Here is a 24,664-nt window from a genome sequence, read left to right as displayed (position 1 = left end):
TTAAATACTCTCAATCATATCCATATTAATACCTACAGAATACAAAGAATTTGTTGAAGACTTACTTAAAGGGTATTTTGTACGAAGCTGCATACTTCAGACTTCGAATTTTCAAGAAATTAACAAAGTTATTGATAGAAGAATACAGCCAGCAACCGCTAAGATACAGTGTGCTCGACTGTGAGACACCCGCTACCAATTTTGAATAAAAGCAAAATATTGCAGTATTTTTCAACATATACTTAATCAATATACCACAAAATACCAAAAACATACCAAGTTGTATATTTGGTATATTGATAAGATACAACTCTTAATATATACTACAGAGTGCAAAATATACCAGATTGTCAGCCAAAGCAGCTAAGACCCCTTATAAGTAGGCGTTTTTGCCCTTACAAAAGTATTTCTGTAATAACTTCGACAATTATTTTCTGATTGCAACCTAATTTTCAGGAATCACTAAGACTATAGTCATTATTATATATACTGAAATTCGACTCTTGCTTTAAAATTACGCTTTTTATTCGATTTTTGTCAATTTGTGGTGGCGGAAGTGGGCGTGTCAAAAATTTGAAACAAACTTGATCTGCGTGCAAACATAACAAATGCTGTCGAAAAAAAATTATAGCTCTATCTCTTATAGTCTCTGAGATCTAGGTGTTCATACGGACGGACGGACGGACGAACGGACGGACGGGCAGACGGACATGGCTATATCGTCTCGGCTGTTGACGCTGATCAAGAATATATATACTTTATAGAGTCGGAGACGCCTCCTTCTACCTGTTACATACATTTACTGCCGGCACCAAGTTATAATACCCTTCTACCCTATGGGTACCTGCTATAAAAACATTGAAACTGAATATGTCCAAAAATATCGATGTTTTTGCCACCTCAAACTTAATGGCTTTAAGTGAGAATTAATATGCATGGCCTAAAAGTACGCTAGGAGTACAATTTAATTACTAGTATTCTTTCCAAAAAAATGTTGGTATATTGATTTTTTTTAAATACTTTGCAAAAACGTATGTATTCATTGTTTCACTTAAAATTAAGCCATCGTATTTAACGCACAGATAACTTGGAAATATTTACTTTAAATTAAATATATATTTTATTTTGCTTGTTTAAAGTTTACGTATATTTGCAGCTGATAAACCAAACCATGTGGACAACCTTCCACAAAATACAACTCGGTAATAATAATAAATAAGACTAAGCTGGAATTTAACAGTATAAAATACATATTAAAACAACATATTTACATTTACAACAAAATATTTACATACGAGTAGAGTATATGCGAAAAAGAAGGCCCTAAGAGTGCAAGCCAAAGCTATAAAACCAAAAAAAGACTGAGAGCTCAAATCTATCCGCGCCTTACAGTTTATTCCTGGAATAGAAGCTATTCCAGAGCTGCAACTTCTCCTGCTCGGGCAATGTCTTCACCTCGATCGGCTCACTAATGTTCAGGCATTGAATGTCTATCTCATCCCCAAGGGGTGCAAACTTAAGCTCCTTAATGCTCTCACAATTGGGATCACTGTTGGCCGCAAAACTCGTCCAGACATCGATCATGGTTTTGATGATTTTGTATTCTGGTGAGCCTACCTCCGATTGATGCAACAGCATGCTGTTAAACAGGTAGCACATATCATCGCCATGACACGCACCACGCATATCCTTGCCACAGAGCACAATGCGTATGGCGTTGCAAAGCTTGGAATCGAAGTCGAATCGATACACATAAGTGGGAGCACTGGCATGTCTTAGTCGAGAAAGAGCTGTACGATAGACGGGATGCCAGAATTCGCGATAGGATTCCAGGTCCAAGAATTTCATCATATTTTCCTTGTTGCACGGTTCATCCCCAAAGTAAGCGCGCTTCAGTTGCAATGCATAGTTCTCTCTCAACTTTGGATCCAGACTGCCACCCAAATCAAGGGGCAGCACATCTATGCAGTTGCCCACCTCATCCAACGTAGCCGGTCGTCGCATCACCTCTGCAAGCATCCCGTGAGCCATTAGGTTAACCAATAAGTTGCTAAAAATATCCCTTCTCACCTGGATAAAAGAGTAAACCCTCAAAGCTGGTGCCGCCGATAATCATGGGCACTCGATTGCTCCAGGTTTGCTGCATTAGCTCAAATGGTTGGCTGTCAATCAAAGTGTGCTCGGTCTTATAGGGTTCGACGACGGGACCAAATGCAAACAATATGCGTTTGTGTTTCTCGTCCTTGTTAAGTACCAGGGCCGTTGCCTTAACAATGTCTCCACCCTTGGCATCACGCAGAAACTTATAGATCTCCTTATCCTTAGGAGAGCCCGTATAGCCCATCTTCTCGGCCAAGCGAAGTGCCCAATTGTTCCGGGGTGGAAGTGCCCAAGGACACAGCGCCGAGCCTGACATCGCAATTGCCTTGTGAATTAATCCCTCTGACTGCGGGCTCAGTGAGAGCAGATGAGTCGAAGCTCCACCCGCACTCTCGCCAAACAGAGTCACATTATTGGGATCACCGCCAAAAGCTTCGATGTTCTGTTGCACCCAGCGCAGTCCCAGCAGTTGATCTTTAAGTCCCGCATTCCCAGGAACATTGACCTCGGGATCATCTAGACTTAGAAAGCCTAGGGCACCCAGTCGATAATTGATGGTAACAACCACCACATCCTTAGACATAAAGAAGTCCGGACTGTACATGTCTCGCGAGGCCTCTCCAACCTGGAAGCCACCGCCGTAAATCCAAACCATCACGGGGCGCAGTTTTTCCGGATGCAGCTATTAATGGACAAATAAAAAACTATTACACAACCATGTTGAATACCACTTGCTGTTAGGATACTTACATCCCTGGCATAAACATTTAGATATAGGCAATCCTCGGTGCCAGCAAACTTGCTAAAAAACATGTGAGTCTGCATCGGTTTCTCACATGACGATGTGCAATCCAGTTCGTGATCCCATGGTTCAACCGGCTCTGGGGCTCGGAAACGCAGCTCACCCACTGGCGGTTTGGCAAAGGGTATTTTCTCAAAGCTGAGGTAGCTGCCGCCCCAAATTGTGTTCCGCTTGACGCCGCGAACGGAGCCAAGTTTTGTCTTAACCACCGAATAGAGTGCCGTGGTCAGCCTTCGTTGCTCAAACTTATAGCTGAGTACCCTGTAAAACGAGAGAAAGATAGAGAGAGCGGAACATAGTTTCCGATTAGTTATGAGGCACAAGTTGTTGCCACTTTTTTGCCGCTGCTTTTGTGGCCCAAAATCAGTCACGCAGCCGGGCCAACAAATTGCCGGCAAGGTGGTTTCAATGCCGCTGCCAAGTGGTTGCTCAGTGTTTGCTTTACGGTCTTTTGTGTGTTGAAAGTCGTTGCCGTTGTTGTGTTGTCAGAGTCTTTTGACCAGCCTCAATGCTTAACGCTTAATATGCATGACAAGTTCTCTACTGTTTATTTCTATTTTCATTATTGCAATTTATATTTGTTTTGATTTTTGTAGACCCTTCGCTTGTACAAAAATTTAAAAAGAGTCTATTAAGATAGACAAAATCCAAATTTCCCGCCAGATTTTAGTTTATAACGTTACAAGCATCAAATGTTTTATATTAATTATAGATATTATATTGCGATCGGGACATGAATATATACATTTTGTTAAGGGTGGAAGTCAATCTAAAAGTGCTTGGCAAAACATGAGTGTGAGTCCAATAAATTTGAAAGCTTTGCATTAAAGTTTATCAATCACATATGAAAGCAACATTTGTAGTAGGGGAATAAAAACTAAAGGGTCTACTAGAGTCAAAGCTCGACTTTTGCGTTTATAATTGTTTTTGTTTTTTATTTTTGTTTTCGATTTCTTGCATTCAATTTTTATTGCCCTGCGGGTGTGTGGCATATGCATTTTATGGCATTTTTGTTGCCTTCAAATTGCGCAGTTGCGCAGAAATTAATCAAACATTTTATATTTCACACGCATTGTCCCGATGCACTGACATAGTTTAAAACTGAAAAAAACTGCATACAAATTGATCATTGAGAGCAGACTCAGTGAAAGAGGAGAGATCTGATATAAAGATTATCATCGTGTACGTGCTTGCCGCAAAGTTGGGAAACTCGGCTCTATAGAGGTAGAGAGTAGAAATTTAATTTACAAACTTGTTTTATACACTTTCAGAAAGTAGTATCAAAAAAATCAAAGGTAAAATTTTGTTTTTTTTTAATTAGTTTAAAATTTAAACAATTACACCTAATGTAAGAAATGTGCATATATGATCTATATTTATTAGAGGGCATTTAGACTTCGACTTTCCATTGCTTCTAAGTGGCAATTAAGATTTTTAACGTCGCAGAATAAGTTTTGCTTAGTTAGTTTTACTTAAAAATAATATTTTCTACAGAGTAAAGATCAACAGGTGACATTCAACAATGTTAATTTCTTGTAACAAAACGTGTTTTAAGATTAATTAAATCTAGTCAACTAATAGGGCATGACGATAATAGCGGTTAGAAAACTAGAATCTTTTCTGTCAAATCATTCATGATAATTTATAAACTAATTACTAAACCTACATATCATTGTTAAACTAAACTTATTAATATTTCCCTGTTCATTTATTGCCTTTAAATATTGATCTATTTTAGAAAAGTAAAGTAATAGAAATGGATGGATCAAATATTTTATAAAAGAGCAAGTACATAATTAACCTCTTTGATTATCTACTACTAAACTAATGCTTGGACTTTTAGTTGTGTATCGCGTGTTGTTTTCATAGAAGATATGCCTTGACATCAGAATTGTGAATTAAATGTTTCGGCGAAAAGTTTGCCCAAGCTGATTATAGATAACGAAGCTGATTATTAAATTGCTGATAAGCTATAGTTTTATTGATTTCAGTTACTAGCCACTTTCAAACGATATCAACAATGTGTTACAATTGTGAGAGCACAAAACCCTCTTTGAAATCACAAAGTCATTAAGTGGAAAACTTGTAATTATACTGTCAAAGCCTTAATTAGCATTCGAATTAATGTCGAATATTTATAATATACCGTAAACTTGCGCAGTCATGCCTGTTTAGCAAATCAACCGCTCAACACGACAAAAGAAAAATAAAGCAAATCTGAAATCTAAGTGAACTATGCACCTGGCGGTCGCTTTATCAAACACATAGGTGAGCAAGTGAATACACACTGAAAAATAACAAAGCAAGTAAAGCAGTCAAGAGTGCTCGATTGCTAAATACCCAGTGCTTTCTGACTTTACACATTTTTATACATCCATTGAATCAAACCACAAAAACTTATTTTTATATTAATTGACTACACATTTTGCTAGTAAAGAGTATAAAATTTATACCAAAGTAGACGATGTAATAATAATTTTGCATATACAGAATAGGTCCCTTAGTTTCTGAGATTAACGAACTTACAGTGACAGACGGACAGACATTCGTCTGAACTAGAGGTGGGCACGGGCCGGGCTTTTTTTCGTGGCCCGCGGGCTTACACAGGCCCGGAGCGGGTTCGGGCGGGCCCGGGCCTTAAAATTAAGATTCCTACGGGCTTCGTGCGGGCCCGGGCCTTAGCAAAAAGGCCCGGCCCGTAAAAACCCGAAAAAGGCCCGAAAAAATTTTTGATTTGATCGAATTAGAACTGCCATTTGTGGCATTTTAATTGCTTATCGATGCTACTATTAATTTGCTTATACAATATTTTATTTGTTTGCACACCACTAATTCAAAATTGGCGGCTTATTGTGAAATTAGCAAATCTGTGAAAAATAAAAATGACGCGACAAACAATTCAGGACGCTGTAAATAAAAAAAAGTGAATGTGTAAAATTTATACAAAATGAAAAGGGCAGGAGTGAAGTGTGAAAGCTTTTCGATTGCGTTAATTATAATGGCAATAATGTTTTCTTATATGTGTAAATAAGTTTCGTGCCGGGCCGGGCCGGGCCCGGGTCTTGATGAAAATGTTTCGTGTTCGGCCGGGCCGGGCCTCTCAAAAAAGAGTTTGTTTTCGTGCGTGCCCGGGCCTCAAAATACAGGCCCGCGCCCACCTCTAGTCTGAACTATACTTTATTAGGTCGCCTCCCTATTTATACACGACTATACGCACATTCACCAAAATCTATTATAACTTTAAGTATTATTCACATTTATAATGGTGCGATAAAATTTATGCCACATTGAAGAAATTCTAAGAATAAAAATACTTTAACTATAGCATAAAAAAAGCATATCTGATAAAAATAAATAAAATTTTATACATGAGGGACTTTCAAACTTTAGAGTTTGTAATTAAGATAGAATACGACAAGAAAGCTAAAATGTGCTTTAAGTTTGAATTATAGAGTTTGCATTTTGCAAGAGTTTACCATAATTATTAGTAAGAAAAACTGTAAATTACTTGCCGCCAAATGGCCAATAAATAATTTCAAATGTGGGCTCCGACTAAGACGTGCAAGTAATAAGAAATAAAATCACAACACTGGCGAATGAGTCGGGCAAAAGACAACAAAAGAAAACAAAAACCGATCAATTTATGCAAACAAAAACAAAACAAAACCAAAAAACAAATACAACAAAAAACCAGCAGCGAAACTTGCGCAACAATTTCACCAATGGTGAACATGGTGATACTCGCAATCGTCCAAAAGAGCAAGCGAGATAGATGGATAATAACAACATCGAACAAATTCGCAATCTGCAATCTCTGCACATGTTACTGCAATAAGCGAAAGACAGAAAAACAGTAACGAAGCTTGTGAAAACTTACTTAAAGGTGAGTTTTAGCATATCCAAGACGCGCACAGCCATTGTTATAGTTAGTTTGCTTTTAACACCAAATTAATGAAAATTATGACAAACAAATAGAAAATGCACGGCCCTTCGCTTGCTTTTGGGCGCGGTTGAAACAGGGGAAAGTTCACAAAGCACCGCGAGTAAGTTACAAATGTTTTTATCACGCACGCAACAAACACGCCGATAAGTAAACACTTAAGACGAACCGTTCTGTAAAGCGCCACAGACAAGAGCGCGCCGACAACTGACTGAAGCGAAACGATCGCGCCGCTAACGACAGCTTGTGCCATGATACAATAACACAAGCATGATACAATAACACAAGGTAGTCTCGTCGCGTGCCTTAACGTTCGGCTTCGAGCCACTATCGTCAGTGCGCTCGTGCTTGTTGAAGCGAAAGGTTGTGCGCGGACGATTTTTTTTGTGGAGATTAACCCTTGCGCAAGACAAAAATGTCAGATTGCAATTATATTATATATATATTTGAACTTTATGATAGAATTAAGAACCTGAACAAAATAATTAGTAATCAAAAACAAAAATAACGATTACTTTCAACTTCTAAACTATTAAAAATTAAATTATAAAAAAACATTTCAACTCTTTTTAATATAGTGGAACAATTAAACCCTATGCGCAATTGAAGGGTTAATCGCAAAGCTCTACTGTCGATAAGGGGCAGCTTTTCCGACGAGACTACCTTGTGTTATTGTATCATGGCTTGTGCTTTGTCAGAGAGGGAGTCAGAGAGAGATAGCGTCAGCTGAGAAGCAGACCGCGACCATGATACAATAACACAAGGTAGTCTCGTCGGCAAAAGCTATCCGTTATCTATACCATACATAAGTGCGAGTGAAACGACTGCGCCTAGTGAGTGCGAAAGAATCGACAGTAGAGCTTTGTAATTAACCCTTAAATGGCGCATATGGTTTAATTGTTCCACTGTATTAAAAAGAGTTGAAATGTTTTTATAATTTAATTTTTTACAGTTTAGAAATTGATAGTAATCGTTATTTTTGTTTTTGATTACTAATTATTTTGTTCAGGTTTTTAATTCTATCATAAAGTTCAAATATATATATAATATAATTGCAATCTGACATTTTTGCCTTGCGCAAGGGTTAATATTTAGAGAAAAGATCGTCCGCATACAACCTTTCCCTTCAACAAGCACGAGCGCACTGAGCGATAACGGCTCGAAGCCGAACGAAAAGGCACACGACGAGACTACCTTGTGTTATTGTATCATGACCGCGACAATATAAACATTAACGGAAGCGGTTCTCAAAAACAAAAAATTCATTCACACTCTCTCTCACTGGTGCGCTTGACTCTTGCTCTCAACAGGTGTGTTTGTATTACTGAGTCAACCGGTTGCTTAAAGCCAATTAATTTCGGCCAGCACTGTATGTACGTTCGATTTGAAAGAGCTTTCGGTTGACATTTTGTGGACTGGCAATGCTGTCGAGTTTAAGCACACAGCGCTTTAGCAGAAAGCTTTATGTTTATACTGCTAGATCGCTGTTAAACATTTTTTAAAAGCTTTGATTCGATACTGAAAGCATTTAATGAAATTTAGCGATACTTTGAAAGCTTCTAAGAACGAATTTAAGTTTCTTGGCCTAAATGTAAGCTTGTGTTTAGAAAAAAGTATAATAACTATAAATTGAATACAGTTATTTTACAAGCAAAGTAATTATTAAGGACGGATGTAAAAAAAGAGAAAGAAATATTAGAACGACATTCAAAACAAATTTCTTTGCAGTCCATGCACTAAAAACTTAAACATCATAAATAATAAACGGGAAAACAGTTTTTAAAAAAAAATTATATTATACGTTATTTCATATGTATAAAAAACAAGTAAGAATGTTACAGTCGAGTGTGCTCGACTGTGAGATACCCGCTACCCATTTTTAATAAGGGCAAAATATTGCGGTATTATTTTAAAATATACCGAAAATACTTTAAAAAATACTAAAAATATACCAAAGGGTATGTTTGGTATATCGATACAGCACACCATTCAAAACATACCATAGACGGCACAATGTACCAGATTGTCGGCCAAAGCAACTCAGACCCCTAGTAAGTAGGCGATTTAGCCCATACAAAATTATTTCTTTGATAACTTCCACAATTTTTATCTGATCGCAACCAAATTTTCAGGAATCATAACTACTATAGTAATTATAGAATGTACCAACAGACGGACAGACACACAGACGGACAGACGGACATGGCTATATCGTCTCGGCTGTTGACGCTGATCAAGAATATATATACTTTATAGGGTCGGAGATGCCTCGTTCAACCTGTTACATACATTTCCTGCCGGCACAAAGTTATAATACCCTTCTACCCTATGGGTAGCGGGTATAAAAATTAAGTAATGGGAACCATACAACCCAATAAATGTAAAAGTTTGTAAGATTCTTGTTTTTCTATATTTTTCCAGAAATAGATATGAATATTCGAGAGTTCTAATTGTAAATTTGTGAGTTCTAACTGTACATTCATAAGAAGTACATTCACCATAAATTGGATACAATACAATTCTAAGAACCAAAATGTTCAATCAATCAGAATACACATTTCGCCTTAATACACTTAATGGAATTGTTTTATAAGCAGCAATAACCTCGAGCTAAACACACAGCCCATTCAAAAAGCCACAAAATGCAAATAATAATAACAATCCACCTTGAACGTAGACTTGAAATGGAATATAAAGCAAACGCCCATGTTATTAAACCCTAGCGAAGTATAACTAAGTATGATACGAAGCAAACATAATGAGTGGAGTGCAAAGACCTGAAAACGACATTTTTTAAGTAGCACAACAGTTAAGAAACAGTTAACAGTAGAAACGATTCGAATGCGGTTTTGAACTTGAATTTGTTCAAATAATGTTACGTACATAGTATGAGGTACTATACTAAACCAGTTTTAGTTGTCTACAGTCTAATGATACGTCAATGACTGGTGTCTGTTGAGTCTGAGTCTGTATCACTGACGAAACGCAGCCAGTTTGTGGTTTCTATTAACATTATTTAATAAATTTATTAACCCGAAATTATTATTTCTTTCCGCTTGGCATCAACCTCGTCTCTTGACTCTTCCACTCAATACTGATAGTCATTTGGTGTTGTATGCTCAGGCTCGCCTTCAGTGATGACTTCAGGATCAGGCAATTCGCATAATGTTTGGCGTATGAAGAGGGCCAAGAAGCTGAATAAATAAATGATTTACATGATAATTCTGTAAAACGTATTACTCGAAATTCGAAGTACCTAAGTAGTAGTAAAGTATATCCTAGCTTGGAGAACATTTTGACTTGACTCGAGTAATTCACATATGCAACTAACTTGCAGTCAACTAACCATGAGCTATATATATATAATCAGCTATTTACCAGACATATTAGTATACGTTTAGCACTAGTGAAATTGATCCATAATTGAATCGTCAAACAACAAAGAATGCGTCAAACAGTCCTTCGAAATCACTAGACATTTGGCAAATAAACCAATAAGTTGTGTACAAATTTAAATTAGATTGTTATGTAAACAATTTTGGTTTCTCAGTGAAATTACAAATATATCAAAAGCATTGACAATGATAGTCTTTCATAAATTTGGAGAAATATTTATGTTAGCTACATCTACATCCAAGTTCGAGTTTTTAGGCTTAGAAATTGTTACTCATAATTCTTGAAATATATTTATTGGCTTCATAAAAATATGAAGTGTATAAGCGTTTATCTATTCGCCATAAAGATATTCAGATAATTTCTTATAACACTCCCATAAATATTTATCGGCAACAATTAACAAGCAAGTCGCACCTCCAAATCTACAACAAAAAAAAGACCAGTTATTCGTAGCTAATTAACAACTTGCCATTTGCACTTGAATTAGTCACGCTACGTTTTAAATTATGATTGTTTGTTTTGGTTTTTGTTTTTTTTATGATTGTAATAATCTCGAGTTTGTCAAACGTCAGCTGATACGCGATTTTTGTTGTAGTCGTATTATACTCTGTGGTTGAAAGACCGCGTGCCTTCCCAGTGCGGCACACGAGTTTATATGATTCAGATTTAAGATCGCGATAAGATTTCAAGTAGCGCAAACTACAGACAGTGTTGCGTCAGTCAAGAGATATCGAAAGGTTTCTCAATTAATGCTGTACTTACTGTTGTAAATAATCATAATTCGTAAAAACACGAGGTGCTCGTCTCTTAATCAAATTCAGTTTTGTTAAAACAACCACAATTTTCCTCGCCGTCATTATTATTATTGTACTGATAACATTGGCAAAGTAGCCAATAATAAATGACAGTTTTTGTTCAGTTTCCTTTTTTTTATTTGAAATATATTCAGTTTTCCATTGAAATGTTTTTTTTTAGTAAAATATGGATTTTAGTTTTATTTTAGTATTAATCTTGTGGCATCACATTACTTCGAAGCTTATAGGAATTAAATTTATCGAGCTCGAAATATTATGCTCATTTATGGAATCTATAAAAAACAATTCGAAACATTTAAGATTACGTTGTGCACTTTCAATAACATTTCAAGGTGTCGAGCAGATAATTCAAGTTTCTCTTCTTCTTCTTTGTTTAAGTTTCCTATATAAATTTGTGGCGTTTAGTTATTCATATATAATATACATATATGCATAGTATATCGCGTTCTCTGTTAACAAGAATCATATTCCTAAATATGTAAAACTTGGACGAGTTTTGCTAAAAAAAATACATTTCCAAAAATTATATTGTACTTATGTAATTACAAAAATGGTTAAACATTTATTCAAAAGCCTTCGCAGGTTGACTTTAAAGCTAATGAGGGGTTGTCTACCCAACGCATCATTACGAACTTGTGTAATGTCTTCTTATATGTACGTATGAGAGAGAACTGTAATATGAACTATAATTTATAAAATGTCGACCTTGACAGACTTTTTAGCACTGTGCGCGATACATAAATGAATGTTTTGATTTTATAATTTTTGAAAAGGAGAATTCCCCTGCTGTTGGCTCTATCAAAAGGTACTTTTGTTGCGACTTACTTGAAATCAATTCAATATGTACTATAACTAACATCAATAGTGGATTTCAACATGATCTTAGAGACGCTGTTCAAACTTTAACAGGCTTAAATAGAGTTTTGATCATGGACAAACTTAACAACATGTATAGTAGATGTATCTGTATCTGTATTTGTATCTGTGACTGTAACTGCATCAGTTGTCAGATGGTAAAGCTCTAAAGCTAAGCTTTGCATTGGTTTTAAACATAAAGCTAATGGTAACGATAATGATAGGTGCTAAGTGCTAAGTGGTAAGTGCTAAGTAAAGACCCCCAGATGATAACAATCAATGCACTCGATTATTCACAGCAGCTCGTCGCGGCGAAAGAAGCTCTCCCAGACCATCAATTTGCGCAGATCGGGCACATCGATGATCTTGAGATCGTCGGATATATTAAGGCACTTCAGCTGATGCTTCTCGAGCGCCGCACCAGAGATGGGCTGCCACAGCTCAGACTGATCGGGATCGAAATTCGGATTGCCAAAGGTGGCAAAGTGCGTCCACAAGCCTACGAGTCGCTCGATGCACTTGTATTCCCTTGTGTGGTTCTTCAGTTTGCGCGCCAGCGAATTGTAGAAGAGATAGGAGAGATCGTCGCCGTGGCAGGTGCCACGCACCTTCTTGCCGCAGCTGAGAATGCGCAGATGATTAAAGTGCTTCGAGTCGAAGTCAAAGCGATACAGATAGGTGGGTGCGCCAGGTGCGTGCTCCATGCGCGACAATACTGTGCGATAGATGGGGAACCAGAAATACTCGTGCGAGACCATCTACAAGAAGTGAATGGTGGGATGAGCAATACGAACACTTCAATATACGGAAGAATAGTTGCTATTACCTGCAGGTACTCGTGTAACGTGTCCAGACTGGGCGTCTTATCGCCATAGTAGCACTGCCTCAGCTGCTCACCGTATTCCTTGCACAACGCACTCTCCCGATCCATGCCCAGTTCGATGGGCACCACGAAGCGACAGTCGTCGAGCTCGTTGAGGCATTTGGGATTCGATTTTGTCTCCGAGTAGAGCAGCAGTCCCTCGTTCGAGACACCGCCCAGTATCAGAGGTATGCTATTGCTCCAGGCAGTTCGCATCATGACAATGGGCTTCGTGGGCACCACACAGTGGCTGGTTTCGTAAGGTTCAATCACGGGGCCAAAGGAGAAGCCAATGCGCTCCTTCTTCTCTTCATCGATGCACAGTTCGCCGTTCGCCTTGATGATATCCGAACCCTTGGCATTCTTCAAGAACTCCCAAACCTCACGTTCCACATTGTCGCCCGTGTAGCCAGCCTGGACAGCCAAGCGATAGGGCCAATTGCGTTGCGGTGTTACGGCCCAAGGCGATAGCGTGTTCCCCGACATGCAGATGGCCTTGTGAAACAGACCGCGCGTCTGTTCCGTGATCATCATGTAATGCACTGAGGCACTGCCTGCACTGTCGCCGAAGATCGTGATATTGCTGGAGTCGCCGCCAAAGCGCGAGCAGTTGGCCTTGACCCAACGCAGCGCCAGCACTTGATCCTTGAGTCCTGCATTACCGGGTACATCGAATTCGGGATCCTCGAGACAAAGGAAACCTGAGTAACAATATGATTAGTTCGATGTTTCTTTTGGAGTGCGCTTAATAATCAATTACCTAGTGGACCGAGGCGATAGTTGATGGAGATGACAACGACATCCTCGCGAAGCAGGTAATCGGGACTGTAGCATTCTCTTGAGGCCTCGCCAAACTGAAAGCCACCGCCATAAATCCATACCATCACAGGCATGGGTTTTGTGGGATATAACTGCAATAAGAAATGATTTTAGTGAAGTTAAAGTGCACAAATTGTTTAATATACGCACATTCTTTGTGTAGACATTCAGATAGAGGCAATCCTCGGAACCATCTGTCATCTCGAATACAAAGTGCTTCTGCAGTGGCTTCGGGCCTTGAGAGGTACAGCTCTTGACTTCAGTCCAAATCTCTGGCGGCTGCGGCGCCTTGTAGCGCAATTCACCGATGGGCGGCTTGGCGAAGGGTATTTTCTCGAAGCTGAAGTAGGATTGTCCATAGATGGACTTACGTTTGACCCCCTTGATGGGACCATATGTGGTGCTGACGACAGTCTTTTCGCTTGTGCGATAACGACGCTGTTGGACCTTGAAGTCGACCATTCTATATATAGTAGGAGATAGATGGAGAGGGGGTAAATTATTAGCATTAGTTGACAGGATTTATTTGCAGCATATGCTTCTACGTAGTTCATTATAATGGTAAACATGACTCGCACTTTGGCCCTTAATTCGAGAGCCGCCATCAATCAATCACAATATAAACAATACGTTTTGCACTATCTCTATTAATATCGGTGCGACGTCTTTTCCCCATTCAATTCTATATAATTTCATATATGTATAAGCCCACACTGCGATAAAGCTAATGCTTTATCAGCGACGCGAGCCAGGTGCTCGCCATTTCGCAATTTATCAGTGCAGGCCCAAAATCTCAACGTCCCCACTCGTCTCTGTTTCAGCTTAAAAGTGTATTTCCGTTTGCCATTTTATTTATTTTTTGTTCGTTTAAATTTCAACTTGCCTTCGTTTTGGGTTCTAAAAGATAAACGCGAGTTTCCGTTGGGAAAATTAAAAGTTAAATTTAGATTAAATACAAAAGACAAGTAAAAATAAAAATACAAATCAGTCCATATCAAATACTTTGTGAGAGGTAAATAAGGAAAAAAGAATATTCGTATTCCCAAGCAACAACATTTCTTTGAAGTGCTTTTTATTATAAGCGCTATATCATATCTCTACCATTCTGAGAATGTTATTTCACAACGAAGCATTGTTTCAAATATAGACTCAAGGTCATCGCATAATTGCGCATAATTTCAAAGTTGTATTAAAGGTGCACAAAAAAGTAAAAAGAACGAAAATTGCCGACAATACTAGAGTAAATAATTCACTTTAAATTGGCCCAAACTATCAAATTGGAATTGTTTTTAAGCGTATAGGTTTGCTATTTCCGGAAACGTACTTGATTGATCTCTGTAATTCAGCAAAAAGAAGCCACAAAAGTTTCCAACATGATTATTTCTGGTTTTGCCATTTGTGTTTATCAAAAAGTATTTTAGGTTTAGACATAGTTTTGGGCAATGCAAATTGCGAACTCATCGAAAGAAACGTGCTTTAATTTTCAAACAAATCTTCAACACTTGACTACATCACAATACCAATAATAATAAAAAAATATATAATCAACAACCTACACATGCGTTTTCGTTGCTTCTTTGGCTTTTGCAAATGTCAGCAAAAGCGACGAAAATATGTCATATTTATGCTTATTAATAGCCAGTCGAGCTGTTGTATTTATTTTCTGCCTCTTGGCTATCATACTCATGCCATAAGTACTCACAGTCTGGGGCAATGATTGTGATTTTTCGACTATCGCAACGCAGCCCTGAACTTTGCCATAGAAATTTTGGTGGAAGCTATCCCAACGTTTTAGCTAATGGTCAGTCTGCTATAAAAGTAAAGGTCAATATAAATAATGTTCATGACGGGACGCGTGTCATAAAAAAAATGTACACAAAAAATATAAAAATTGTATACTATACTAAATAAATAGAAAAAGTCAACCAAAAAAATTTCTAATGCCGGCTTTGCGTGTGTCAAAACCATTTCGCTTTGCTGCCCAGGGGACACACCTAACATGGCGAATTTTGCCAATTGTAGGAAAAATACCTTACATGGGAATTGGCGAAATGTCATGACAATATATGTATATATATGTATTGTCCTATATTTCTCTTGGATTTTCCCCCAGTGTTTCATTAAGATACACAAACAGAATATAGTATTTAAAGGGGGCATTGCTACGACTTCCATTCGAATGATCGCATATATCGAAATGACGTTGAGTTTAATTTTCTGATTTATGTGCTTGTCTTGGCACAAAAGTCTTTTGCTATAGATTCGAAAATAAATTTCAAGAAAAACAAACAAATTCCTGTTTCATTCGCTGAAAGTGACGACAGCAGTCGAAATTAACATAAAAGACAAATAAACGAAAGGCAAATATATCATGAGATATTCATAATTAACAAACACATCATACTCTACTATTTACTATATGTAGCATATGAGACACATTTCCGATTTTTTGCAATGTGGCATTCCTCGGAGTTGAGCATCTTATTATTTGTATGCCACAATTGCTGACATTGCCAAACATGTGGAGAGAAATGCGGAATTCATCTGACTAAAGCTGGCATAAACTAGATTTCATCGAAATGATATAATGATCCATTAGTCAAATGAAAGAATTGTGCTCAAATTTTCAAGAAGAACACAGAAGGTGACTATTATTAGAGCTTGTTAGTAATAGTATTGTAGTTTGATTTGTTTGAATAATAAAATTTAAATTAAACCAAAATTAATCATTAGTGTATTATTTTCTATGTGGTTGAAGCCAATAATATAACTATTAAAATAAATAACCTCAACACTTTCATTAATCAACTTTGACACTAAAGTCTAATTTTAAAGCATTTTTGGAGCTCTACAAACATTTTCATAAATTTTGTGCTGTACATTCTGAAAAATATATACTTTCGATCTGGGAAAATGCTTGCGGCACGACTGGCGCATCATCTGCCTGCACGTTCAGCGTGTTTGTTATACCGAGTTCCCAACAACGCAGCAGGATTATGGCGAACAATGTTGCAGGCGACCAGAGGCAGGTCAACAATGCCAACAAACAAGGGATCAGCGCTGCCAACTCGTCTCAATTTCAGGCGCAATTTCGCAGAGGACTCACAGGATCGCAATCGTTCCCATCTGGAGCAGCGCACTCGAGGACCCACTCTCAAAGAGAAGCTAATGGGGCCGCCCAGTGAGAATGCCTATTCGATGGGCAAAGGAGCTGCAGCCGGAGCCGCTCTGATGGGACTTGTGGCACTCTGTTACTATGGCTTGGGACTGTCGGATCAGCCGAGTCTCTACGATCGCTCGGTGATGTGGCCGCAGTACGTGAAGAGTCGCATACATGCCACCTACGCCTACTTTGGATCCTCCTGTGCCGTGACAGCGGCCTCGGCGGCAGCTGTGTTCCAGTCGGAAGCGCTGCTCAGTCTGATAATGCGCAGTGGCTGGCTGGCAACCTTGGTGACTCTGGGTCTGGTCATGGGCACGGGCGCCTTGACACAAGCCATTGAGTATCAGCCCGGTCTTGGAATCAAGCAGTTGGCCTGGGCATTGCACTGCGCAGTCCTGGGTGCCGTCATTGCGCCTATGTGCTTTATGGGCGGTCCGATTCTGGTGAAAGCTTTGCTCTACACGGGCGGCATTGTGGGTGCTCTCTCCACGGTGGCCGCGTGTGCGCCCAGCGAGAAGTTTCTGAACATTGGCGGACCGCTGGCCATTGGATTGGGCATCATATTCGCCTCATCGCTGGCCTCCATGTGGCTGCCACCCACAACAGCCATTGGCGCTGGCCTCGCATCCGTGTCGCTATATGGAGGCCTTATACTCTTCAGCGGATTTCTGCTCTACGACACGCAGCGCATTGTGAAGGCGGCTGAAATGCATCCGGAGCGCAGTCCCTACAATTTCGATCCTATCAACCACGCCTTGGCCATCTATATGGATGCCCTTAACATTTTCATACGCATCGCCATCATTTTGTCATCCAGTGATCAGCGAAAAAAATAGATATCGCAGACGACAACAGACAACAAATCAAATTACAAGCACTCGGTTTCTTAGCAATACATGTTTAAACAATGACTAGTTAATTGGCAGTTTGTGGTAATAAATCAAAATTCAAGTTTAGCGGTAACAATGAATCCCGAAAAGAACAAAATGATTTTTATAAATTTCTGTCTATGAAATTATCAACATAATAATAGCTAATTTTTTGTTCATTAGTAAATTTACTCTCGCTTCAGACAAGACTAAGAGATTAGCTCATTCAAACTCAACTAAATGACATGAAATTGTTTTACATATGTTTTAAGCCTTTTTATGCTGATGTTATTACCACTCACTCACTGAAGGACAACAATCAACACCTCGGCCGAAATGTAAAACTGCAGCTGCAATACTCTAAAATAATCTCACTCTCCGAGTGCAAATATTTCTCATGTGCGCTCCCTGATCACCCTCGCATGTGGCCCCATATGATAAGCAGAGAATGTAACAGATTATGTCGTAATGATTGCATTAATTTTCCATGCCCAGACGTGCTGCTCGTATTAAGCCCCTAACACAATTCTCAACCTTACAGCGCCCCCTCACGCTCGCTTATCAACATGCCAGACAGTCGACGAATCTCGCACGAAGTCTAAACAAATAGCAACAGAAACTGCTCGTTGTGTAGTTTTTGCCAGAGTCACAATTTATATTATAATCATATTATAATCATAAAAAAGGAATGTGTGTCTGAATGGATGCTAATTCCCATGGAGAGGGAACAGTCCATCGTATTTATTCGAACATAAAAAAGGCAGACACTTAATGCTTAGTTTTTGCATGTCCATAATTCCGTCGGTCGCAAAGCCCGTTGACCTTGGCAAGGCTGCACGCAAGGCACGCCAGTCCAGGACTCGCAAAAGCTTCACTCGAAAGCTCTTGGCGTATGAATGGGAAAAAGCTTACAAGTAGCGCAAGGATAAAACACAAGGTAAGTAATACTTGCAAAGTAAGGTCTCTGATGTCAGTCAGCAGGTCAAGGCGTGTTTCTACCACAAAATGGCTAAATATTTACACCAAACAATGGAGAGACAGAGGGAGAGAGACAATTGAAAAGGAAATCAAAAATTGAAATTGAAGCAAATTGGGAAAAGCAGACAAATGGTTGGCCACAATTCACCAATTTATATGCCGCAATTTGATGACGTTAAACCCATTTAGGTAGCACACAAAGTGTCAATGAATATATTCTATTGCCATACACGAATCTATAGAAGAAATATACTTATTATTCTATGCTTTTGTACTCGTATATGATATCAATCTTTCATGCGCTCAATCTTTCATTCTTTATTCATTCAAGCCACTTTTTCGCTAGCTATAAAAGCCTTACAAAAATGACACAAAACGCGAACAAAACGCGGCAAAATTAAATGAAATTGACGAGCTCACACATACTTATAACTCAGTTTGTGTACGTATGCGTGCGTGTGGGCGATCAGCATGAGCTAAGCAAAAGCGACGGCGACAAATGTATTTGGTGTGGAACGCACATGCGGCGTATGAGCAATGTCAGAAGACAAAAACAATAAACTACATAGAAGAACAACAAAATATATATTTGGCAGCCATCGCAAATATGAGGAAATCTATGTTTACTCAATGTTCGGAATGCATGAATCTACAAACACAAATTTTATGATGAGAAAATGTTACAAATTTCTGCATTGGGACATTAAGAGTACGAATTTATTTTCATTTATGTTACAACTACAAGGCCACATCCGACTTAATTTGAGAGAATGCTAAACGTGAGCTATGAATTCTTTGAAGAATTTCATTTATCAATTTCAAGGTTAATTAAGATGTAAACGATGTCAGCACGTGTGTCGGAGAAATGTTCCCTATTGGCGTCTGCGAATTGATACAACTACGAGAATAGTAATAAATGCTTCGTTTAAAAATGATTTCGGTCGAAAGAATTAAATTACTAGCCAATTGAATTGACAATTTAAGTTTGATTGTTGATTTTTTGATGCTCAATGAATATACATACTATATGAATATATAAATGACAACGAGTGCCCTACTCAAATGAATCGGCATAAATCACCGCACAAACAATGAATATGCAAATTTGTGCGAAATAAAAACAGCTGGCAGCATGTTGCATCAAAAAATGTTGCACTAAACCACGCAGTTGAAAAGTAATAAAAAAAAAAAAATGAAAACGAACAAAAAATAAATATTAAAATAAATTTATGGGTGTGTATGTGAGAGAGTGTCATATTAATTGGAAAGGGAATACAAGTGCCATCTAAAGCCCTTTGTAAACAGAATATGGCAATAAGTTGCCAGCTCGTTTTAAACTGAACGGATTGATCAATCAATAAAGTAATACGCACTTCTGATACAGCTTAAGCCCAAAATGTTTGGCTGGGCTTTCTGGACTGTACAACGAGTTTCTTTCGTTGTTTGATGTGGCATTAACAAATGAATCGCATGTGCGATTATATCAAATGGATTGCTTATATGGCAACCCAAACCTGTTGCTCTTAGCTGATCTCATGGCACAATCTCTTTCCTATTCTCTCAAACATTTTGCTATGACACAAATGACTCAGCTTGAGCTTCTACAATAGACGAAATTTACATAAATAGTGCGCCTTTTTTTTGCGACAGCTGCGGGGCGCTTTGAGAACAGTTCAACAGCAGTTTCTACCTAATTATTTGCGCATTTTAAGTGCCGGCCCGGCACACAAGCGCATACATATGAAAACATGGAAAATGAGACCAAAGAACCGCTCACAATGGGCGCCTCTAATGACAGATGTGCTGGGGCTCCGGGCTCCGAGCGCTGTCAGCTTGTCATTTATGCTTGCTCGTTATGTAGACAAATTACAGAGTTCTCGGAATCAATAGAAGAGTGAGGGAGCCAGCGACTGAGTGAGTGAGTGAGTGAGCGAGTGAGAGAGATATGGGTAAGGTAGCCTGTCAAAGCTGTTAGTAAATTGAGGCTCCTGGCGTGAACATGTTTGTTTTGTTGCCGTCACAACTCATTTGCAGGTGTAGGACCTGCCAAAGGACCCAGCTGTTCAACCAGATTGCAGTAATTTGGTGAAAAATACGAACAAAAAAGAAACCATTTAATTTTATATACACGAACAGATTCGTGGGCTTGTTAGACAAAGGCAAACACGGGTTTCTGTTTGCCAAATAAATATTTAATCTCGCCGATTTGCTCAAGTTAACATGTCTATCTCTTATCGCAGCACACATAAATAAATATACATATATGAATGAACATACTGAAAATATATATTTTCTAACGCAGTTTGGAACTCCCCCTCTTTAGAGTAGCCCTTAAAAGTAAGCATTTATTATAAGTAAGTAAGTTTTTGCGGTTGATGACACAATCAGCTGATGTCATTCTTGCTTAAGTAATTTTAATGGCATCAAAATAATAAACTACGACGAGTACGTACAAAGTAGCTACCTATTCTTCAATTAATACCAAATTCTGACAATCGCTTACGCCATTGATGGATTTAATGATCTGCTTGATAATGCACACATCTCTGGTTATAATATATTTTAGTTCAGCTGCCTACTAAGTAGGCAGTTTGATAGCTCAAGTGCTTTTGTTTACTTTTGCATGAGACTTACTTGAGTCCAATTTTAATTTGATCAAATGCAGCCATGGAAGACATTTTGTTGCTTGTGCTCTTTGTTGCGTCGTCGTCAAATAAAAAAATGATACACAATTACGTTGTTCTTTTATTTTTAATAAATTACGCCAATTATAATTCAATTCCTTTCACAAACCGAATCGTGTTTATAGAATGGTTTCTATTTTGAATTTTGTATCTTGCCAGCTGTTTTCTTGACCTTGTCTTGATGTGTCTGATTACAAACAGGCTGCTGTGCAGCAGCAGCTCTTCACTGATAAAGGAGCTTTTCCCGTCGCGTCCTGCGCAGTTATTGGCGCTCACACACAAACACTAACACTACCACACACACGTTTAGACACGCACAAGCACGCAGGATAAATTCACTGCGAAAAAAGCACACGCATAAATTGCTTATCACATAACTTTTGCTTTCAATGCGCGAACCGTAAAAGAGAAGACGAATCGCGAAATATGGTGTAGTTGAATTGTTGCCAAGCAAAGCGAATTAATTTAATTCTATTATAGTTTATAATGTATTGTGTTGTTGTATTATTAGCTAGCTGTTGATTCTGTCTGTCATTTGCTTTATTTTCGTTCAGTTCAGTTCAGTTCTCTTCGCTTTCTGCAACGTCCGTTGGGCATGAAAGCAGCTCGTCAACTGTTTTTAAAGCAGCAAACCGAAAAGCACCGCGCAAAAGTTCTAAGCACATGGCCGAAGCACCGAAAGCTTTTGTGTTTCCCCCACTGAGCATAACTAAAGAGCGCGCGAACTGTACGTTACGTACATATGTGTTCCGTGACTATATGATTCAACGAATTGAAAGGTTTATTTAGAGTTACAAGGAATTTTCTTATCGTTTTAATGATTTCATTCCCTAAAAATTAAATTACGTAAAATTAAAATTACGTAAATTCTTTACGTAATCTCAAGTATACTATAATCGGGGTTTTTACCTAAAGTCAGAATTACTTTTTTATTTATAATCTAACAAAGCACAATATTAAAATCGCAGATTTAAATTAGGGAAGTAATTCGTCGACTACTTTTGAATAAATCTTTTGGGTGTCGCGACGATAACGTCGAGCCTTGCGGATAGCGCATTATCTTGGCATAAGTAGTATATGATGCCTCGTAATTATGCGCCCCAATCGATGTTGAACAGTGCTTTTTCCATTGAATCATAGGTTAACTGAGTCATAACGGACCTCACTTATGGTTATGGCGCCCTTATCGCTGACCAAATAGATCGATATTGATGAATGGTAATGAGTTCGGTATGGGCTGAGCCCCAAGTACCCGTACTCTGATTTCGCGGTATTGCCTGCGTTGTTAAACATTGGTAATCTTTCAAAGAATAAAAAAAAATCATGGAAGGGGCATAAATGACATTGATAAGGCGAAGTGCGTCAGTTATTTCGGTTGTATGTGAGTCATCGGACGTACAGGGAAGACCTATCAACCAATAAAATACTGCAAGTTGTACAACTATCTCGGTGACAATATAAAATTGGTTGGGGTAAAGTATGAAAAACTTGACGCATTCACTTGCTTATTGTTCCGTTGATTCTTAACCATTTTGTATTAGAAAAGAGGATGAAAACAAAAGTCATTCACTACATGTGCTTGTGCTTTTTATGCTTTATTGACAAAAAAAAAAAAAACCCAAAAAAATAATAAAAAAAAAAGCTTTTCAAGCCAATGTAAACAAAACAGCGAAAACAGCTGACTGAAGGGCTCGACCATGAGCTCCTGTTGCTGCTTCAAGTTTCCAACTTGTGGGTCGTGCAAACACGTGAAAGCTCTCGCTGTAAAGCTTTTCTTGTGTTGCGCTTTTGTACGTTTTAATTTTTCAAAATGGGTCAGTTGATTGCTTTGACTAGGCAATTATAGTTAGTTATGGCCAGTTACCGTTAGTTGGTTACTTATCCTAGGCACGCAACAAAAGAGCGCTTCTAATCGAAAAATCACAGACCATGCCACACATGTCCACACGCAATGCGCTGCCTCAAATCAAAATTGATTAAGCTCAATAAAAGCAATCTACCCTTCTAATATATTATGTACATACACAACTGTATGCAATCATTGTACACATAATACACTTTTGCATGTGTTTATTAATGTGTACTTTCTCGTATCTGTATCCTCAGACCTATCTACCGCATTGTTTTCATTTCATTAGCACGTTGACTGTATGACCTTGAGCAAACACCGTATCCGATCTATCAAAGCATAAACTCTCGTGCCTTATGCTCTCATGTGCTTTTTTCAGTGACGGTTCAGCGAGCTTTTCAAGAGCAACAGCTCAACTGAACATGTTTGCACGTTCGTTATCTCTCTTTCTATCGCTCTTCTGCTCTCAAAGCGCAATCTCGTGCTCCGACGCTCGGCACGTTTTTTGCCACTAATTCATTTAAATCAATTGAAATTTGCGTCTATTTCTGGCTCAGTTGTCAGCTCAGTTTGCACATTGTTAGCTTTTAAATGAATTTGATTAATGAAATTAAAGTTCTTCCATTCTCCTTGTTATGATTTTTTATATTTTGGCTTGTTATTTCTTTTATCTATTTTTTTTATTGGGCCTCTGATCGTTTCCATCTGTCGATGCATCACAGAGTCAAAATTGTATTTAAGTTTTTTTAATTTGTCTATAAGTTTGTTTAAAATTCATTTGAATTTTGCAGCATTTGGACGATTTTGTAAACATTGAAGTAAGCAAATATTCAACTGAAAATTAAATTTTAACAGTGAAAGATGATTGCACAGAAGAATGGAACAATAATTGTTCTGTTCGTTATTATTTATTATATGGATTTGATTCAAGACTCTGCTTATCGATTCTTTTCTTTTCTGTTTTCCAGATAGGGAAAGTACGATCGCTTTGACTCATAATTTGTTCTCCATAAAAATGTGTTGAACGTGTTTTCTCTGTACAAGTTTATAGGCTTGCTCTTTAAACATTCATGAGAAGTATATGTCAACTTCTTTCTGATTAACTATTATGTGCTCGGAGCTGCAGCAGCTCTAAAGTATCTCCTCTAAAGGAAATGCCAGCTGTCACACAAGAAAACGTTGAAGCCTTGGCGTTGGGAAAGTGGAAAGTAAAATCTTTTTACGCGCTCAACAATTGCCTCATGAATTTTTTAAAATCAAATCATAAGGATACTCGGCACGCCCCCTCATATCGCAACGGCCAACCCCCAGAGTCATAATTTTCAGACAGTTCAACAATCTCGCGTGACTTTTTCTCAGACATTCCGTGACTCGATTACGGCGCACATGGGTAATATGACTCGTCCTGCTTCTCTCACTCTTATCCTCATTGTCGCTGGCAGTGGCGCTTGAGCAAAATGAGAGGGATTTGTGGAATACTTTAGTGTTGCCCCTAACGTTGCTCAGTGCTTCGCCCACCCTTCAAACTCCTC

The 24,664-nt window shown here is 38.4% G+C and overlaps 3 protein-coding genes across 5 annotated transcripts; 1 reads left to right on the top strand and 2 right to left on the bottom strand.

Annotated features, from left to right (window-relative positions):
* Positions 1-1,096: 1,096 nt before the first annotated feature.
* On the bottom strand, positions 1,097-11,139 carry LOC133836885 (esterase B1). Of its 3 annotated transcripts, none has more exons than XM_062267477.1 (4): positions 11,001-11,139; positions 2,851-3,163; positions 2,071-2,782; positions 1,097-2,009 (listed from the first exon to the last, which is right to left on the bottom strand). In XM_062267477.1, the coding sequence occupies exons 1-4, from the start codon at positions 11,093-11,095 to the stop codon at positions 1,387-1,389; spliced, it is 1,743 nt and encodes a 580-aa protein (XP_062123461.1). In that variant the 5' UTR covers positions 11,096-11,139; the 3' UTR covers positions 1,097-1,386. The 3 variants fall into 3 exon arrangements, 2 of the variants coding, with proteins under 2 accessions (XP_062123461.1, XP_062123462.1); XM_062267478.1 differs by lacking the exon at positions 11,001-11,139 and adding an exon at positions 6,780-7,050; XR_009893753.1 differs by lacking the exons at positions 1,097-2,009; positions 2,071-2,782; positions 2,851-3,163 and adding exons at positions 9,399-10,036; positions 10,099-10,937 and having other exon boundaries at positions 11,001-11,075.
* A 282-nt stretch (positions 11,140-11,421) lies between these two features.
* On the bottom strand, positions 11,422-21,896 carry LOC133836887 (esterase B1). Its single transcript, XM_062267481.1, has 5 exons — positions 21,234-21,896; positions 13,740-14,052; positions 13,531-13,681; positions 12,735-13,471; positions 11,422-12,666 (listed from the first exon to the last, which is right to left on the bottom strand). The coding sequence occupies exons 1-5, from the start codon at positions 21,275-21,277 to the stop codon at positions 12,202-12,204; spliced, it is 1,710 nt and encodes a 569-aa protein (XP_062123465.1). The 5' UTR covers positions 21,278-21,896; the 3' UTR covers positions 11,422-12,201.
* Positions 16,409-17,725, top strand: LOC133836896 (growth hormone-inducible transmembrane protein). Its single transcript, XM_062267493.1, has one exon. It carries the CDS (start codon positions 16,503-16,505, stop codon positions 17,586-17,588), a length of 1,086 nt encoding a protein of 361 aa, XP_062123477.1. The 5' UTR covers positions 16,409-16,502; the 3' UTR covers positions 17,589-17,725.
* Positions 21,897-24,664: the final 2,768 nt, after the last annotated feature.

Source organism: Drosophila sulfurigaster, chromosome 2R (assembly GCF_023558435.1).
Source record: "Drosophila sulfurigaster albostrigata strain 15112-1811.04 chromosome 2R, ASM2355843v2, whole genome shotgun sequence".
Taxonomy (NCBI): domain Eukaryota; kingdom Metazoa; phylum Arthropoda; class Insecta; order Diptera; family Drosophilidae; genus Drosophila; species Drosophila sulfurigaster.
This window is presented reverse-complemented; position numbering and strand designations above follow the sequence as displayed.

Bases quoted from the DNA above. Each gene is read 5' to 3' on its own strand.
- LOC133836896 (XM_062267493.1), top strand. From the start codon at position 16,503: ATGCTTGCGGCACGACTGGCGCATCATCTGCCTGCACGTTCAGCGTGT.
- LOC133836887 (XM_062267481.1), bottom strand. From the start codon at position 21,277: ATGTCTTCCATGGCTGCATTTGATCAAATTAAAATTGGACTCAA. The intron at 14,053-21,233 runs GTAAGTCTCATG...TACTATATATAG, and splicing joins CAAATTAAAATTGGACTCAA to AATGGTCGACTTCAAGGTCC. The intron at 13,472-13,530 runs GTAATTGATTAT...ATTGTTACTCAG, and splicing joins CTATCGCCTCGGTCCACTAG to GTTTCCTTTGTCTCGAGGAT.
- LOC133836885 (XM_062267477.1), bottom strand. From the start codon at position 11,095: ATGACGGCGAGGAAAATTGTGGTTGTTTTAACAAAACTGAATTTGATT. The intron at 3,164-11,000 runs GTAAGTACAGCA...CTCGTTTTACAG, and splicing joins AATTATGATTATTTACAACA to GGTACTCAGCTATAAGTTTG. The intron at 2,783-2,850 runs GTAAGTATCCTA...GTCCATTAATAG, and splicing joins TAAATGTTTATGCCAGGGAT to CTGCATCCGGAAAAACTGCG.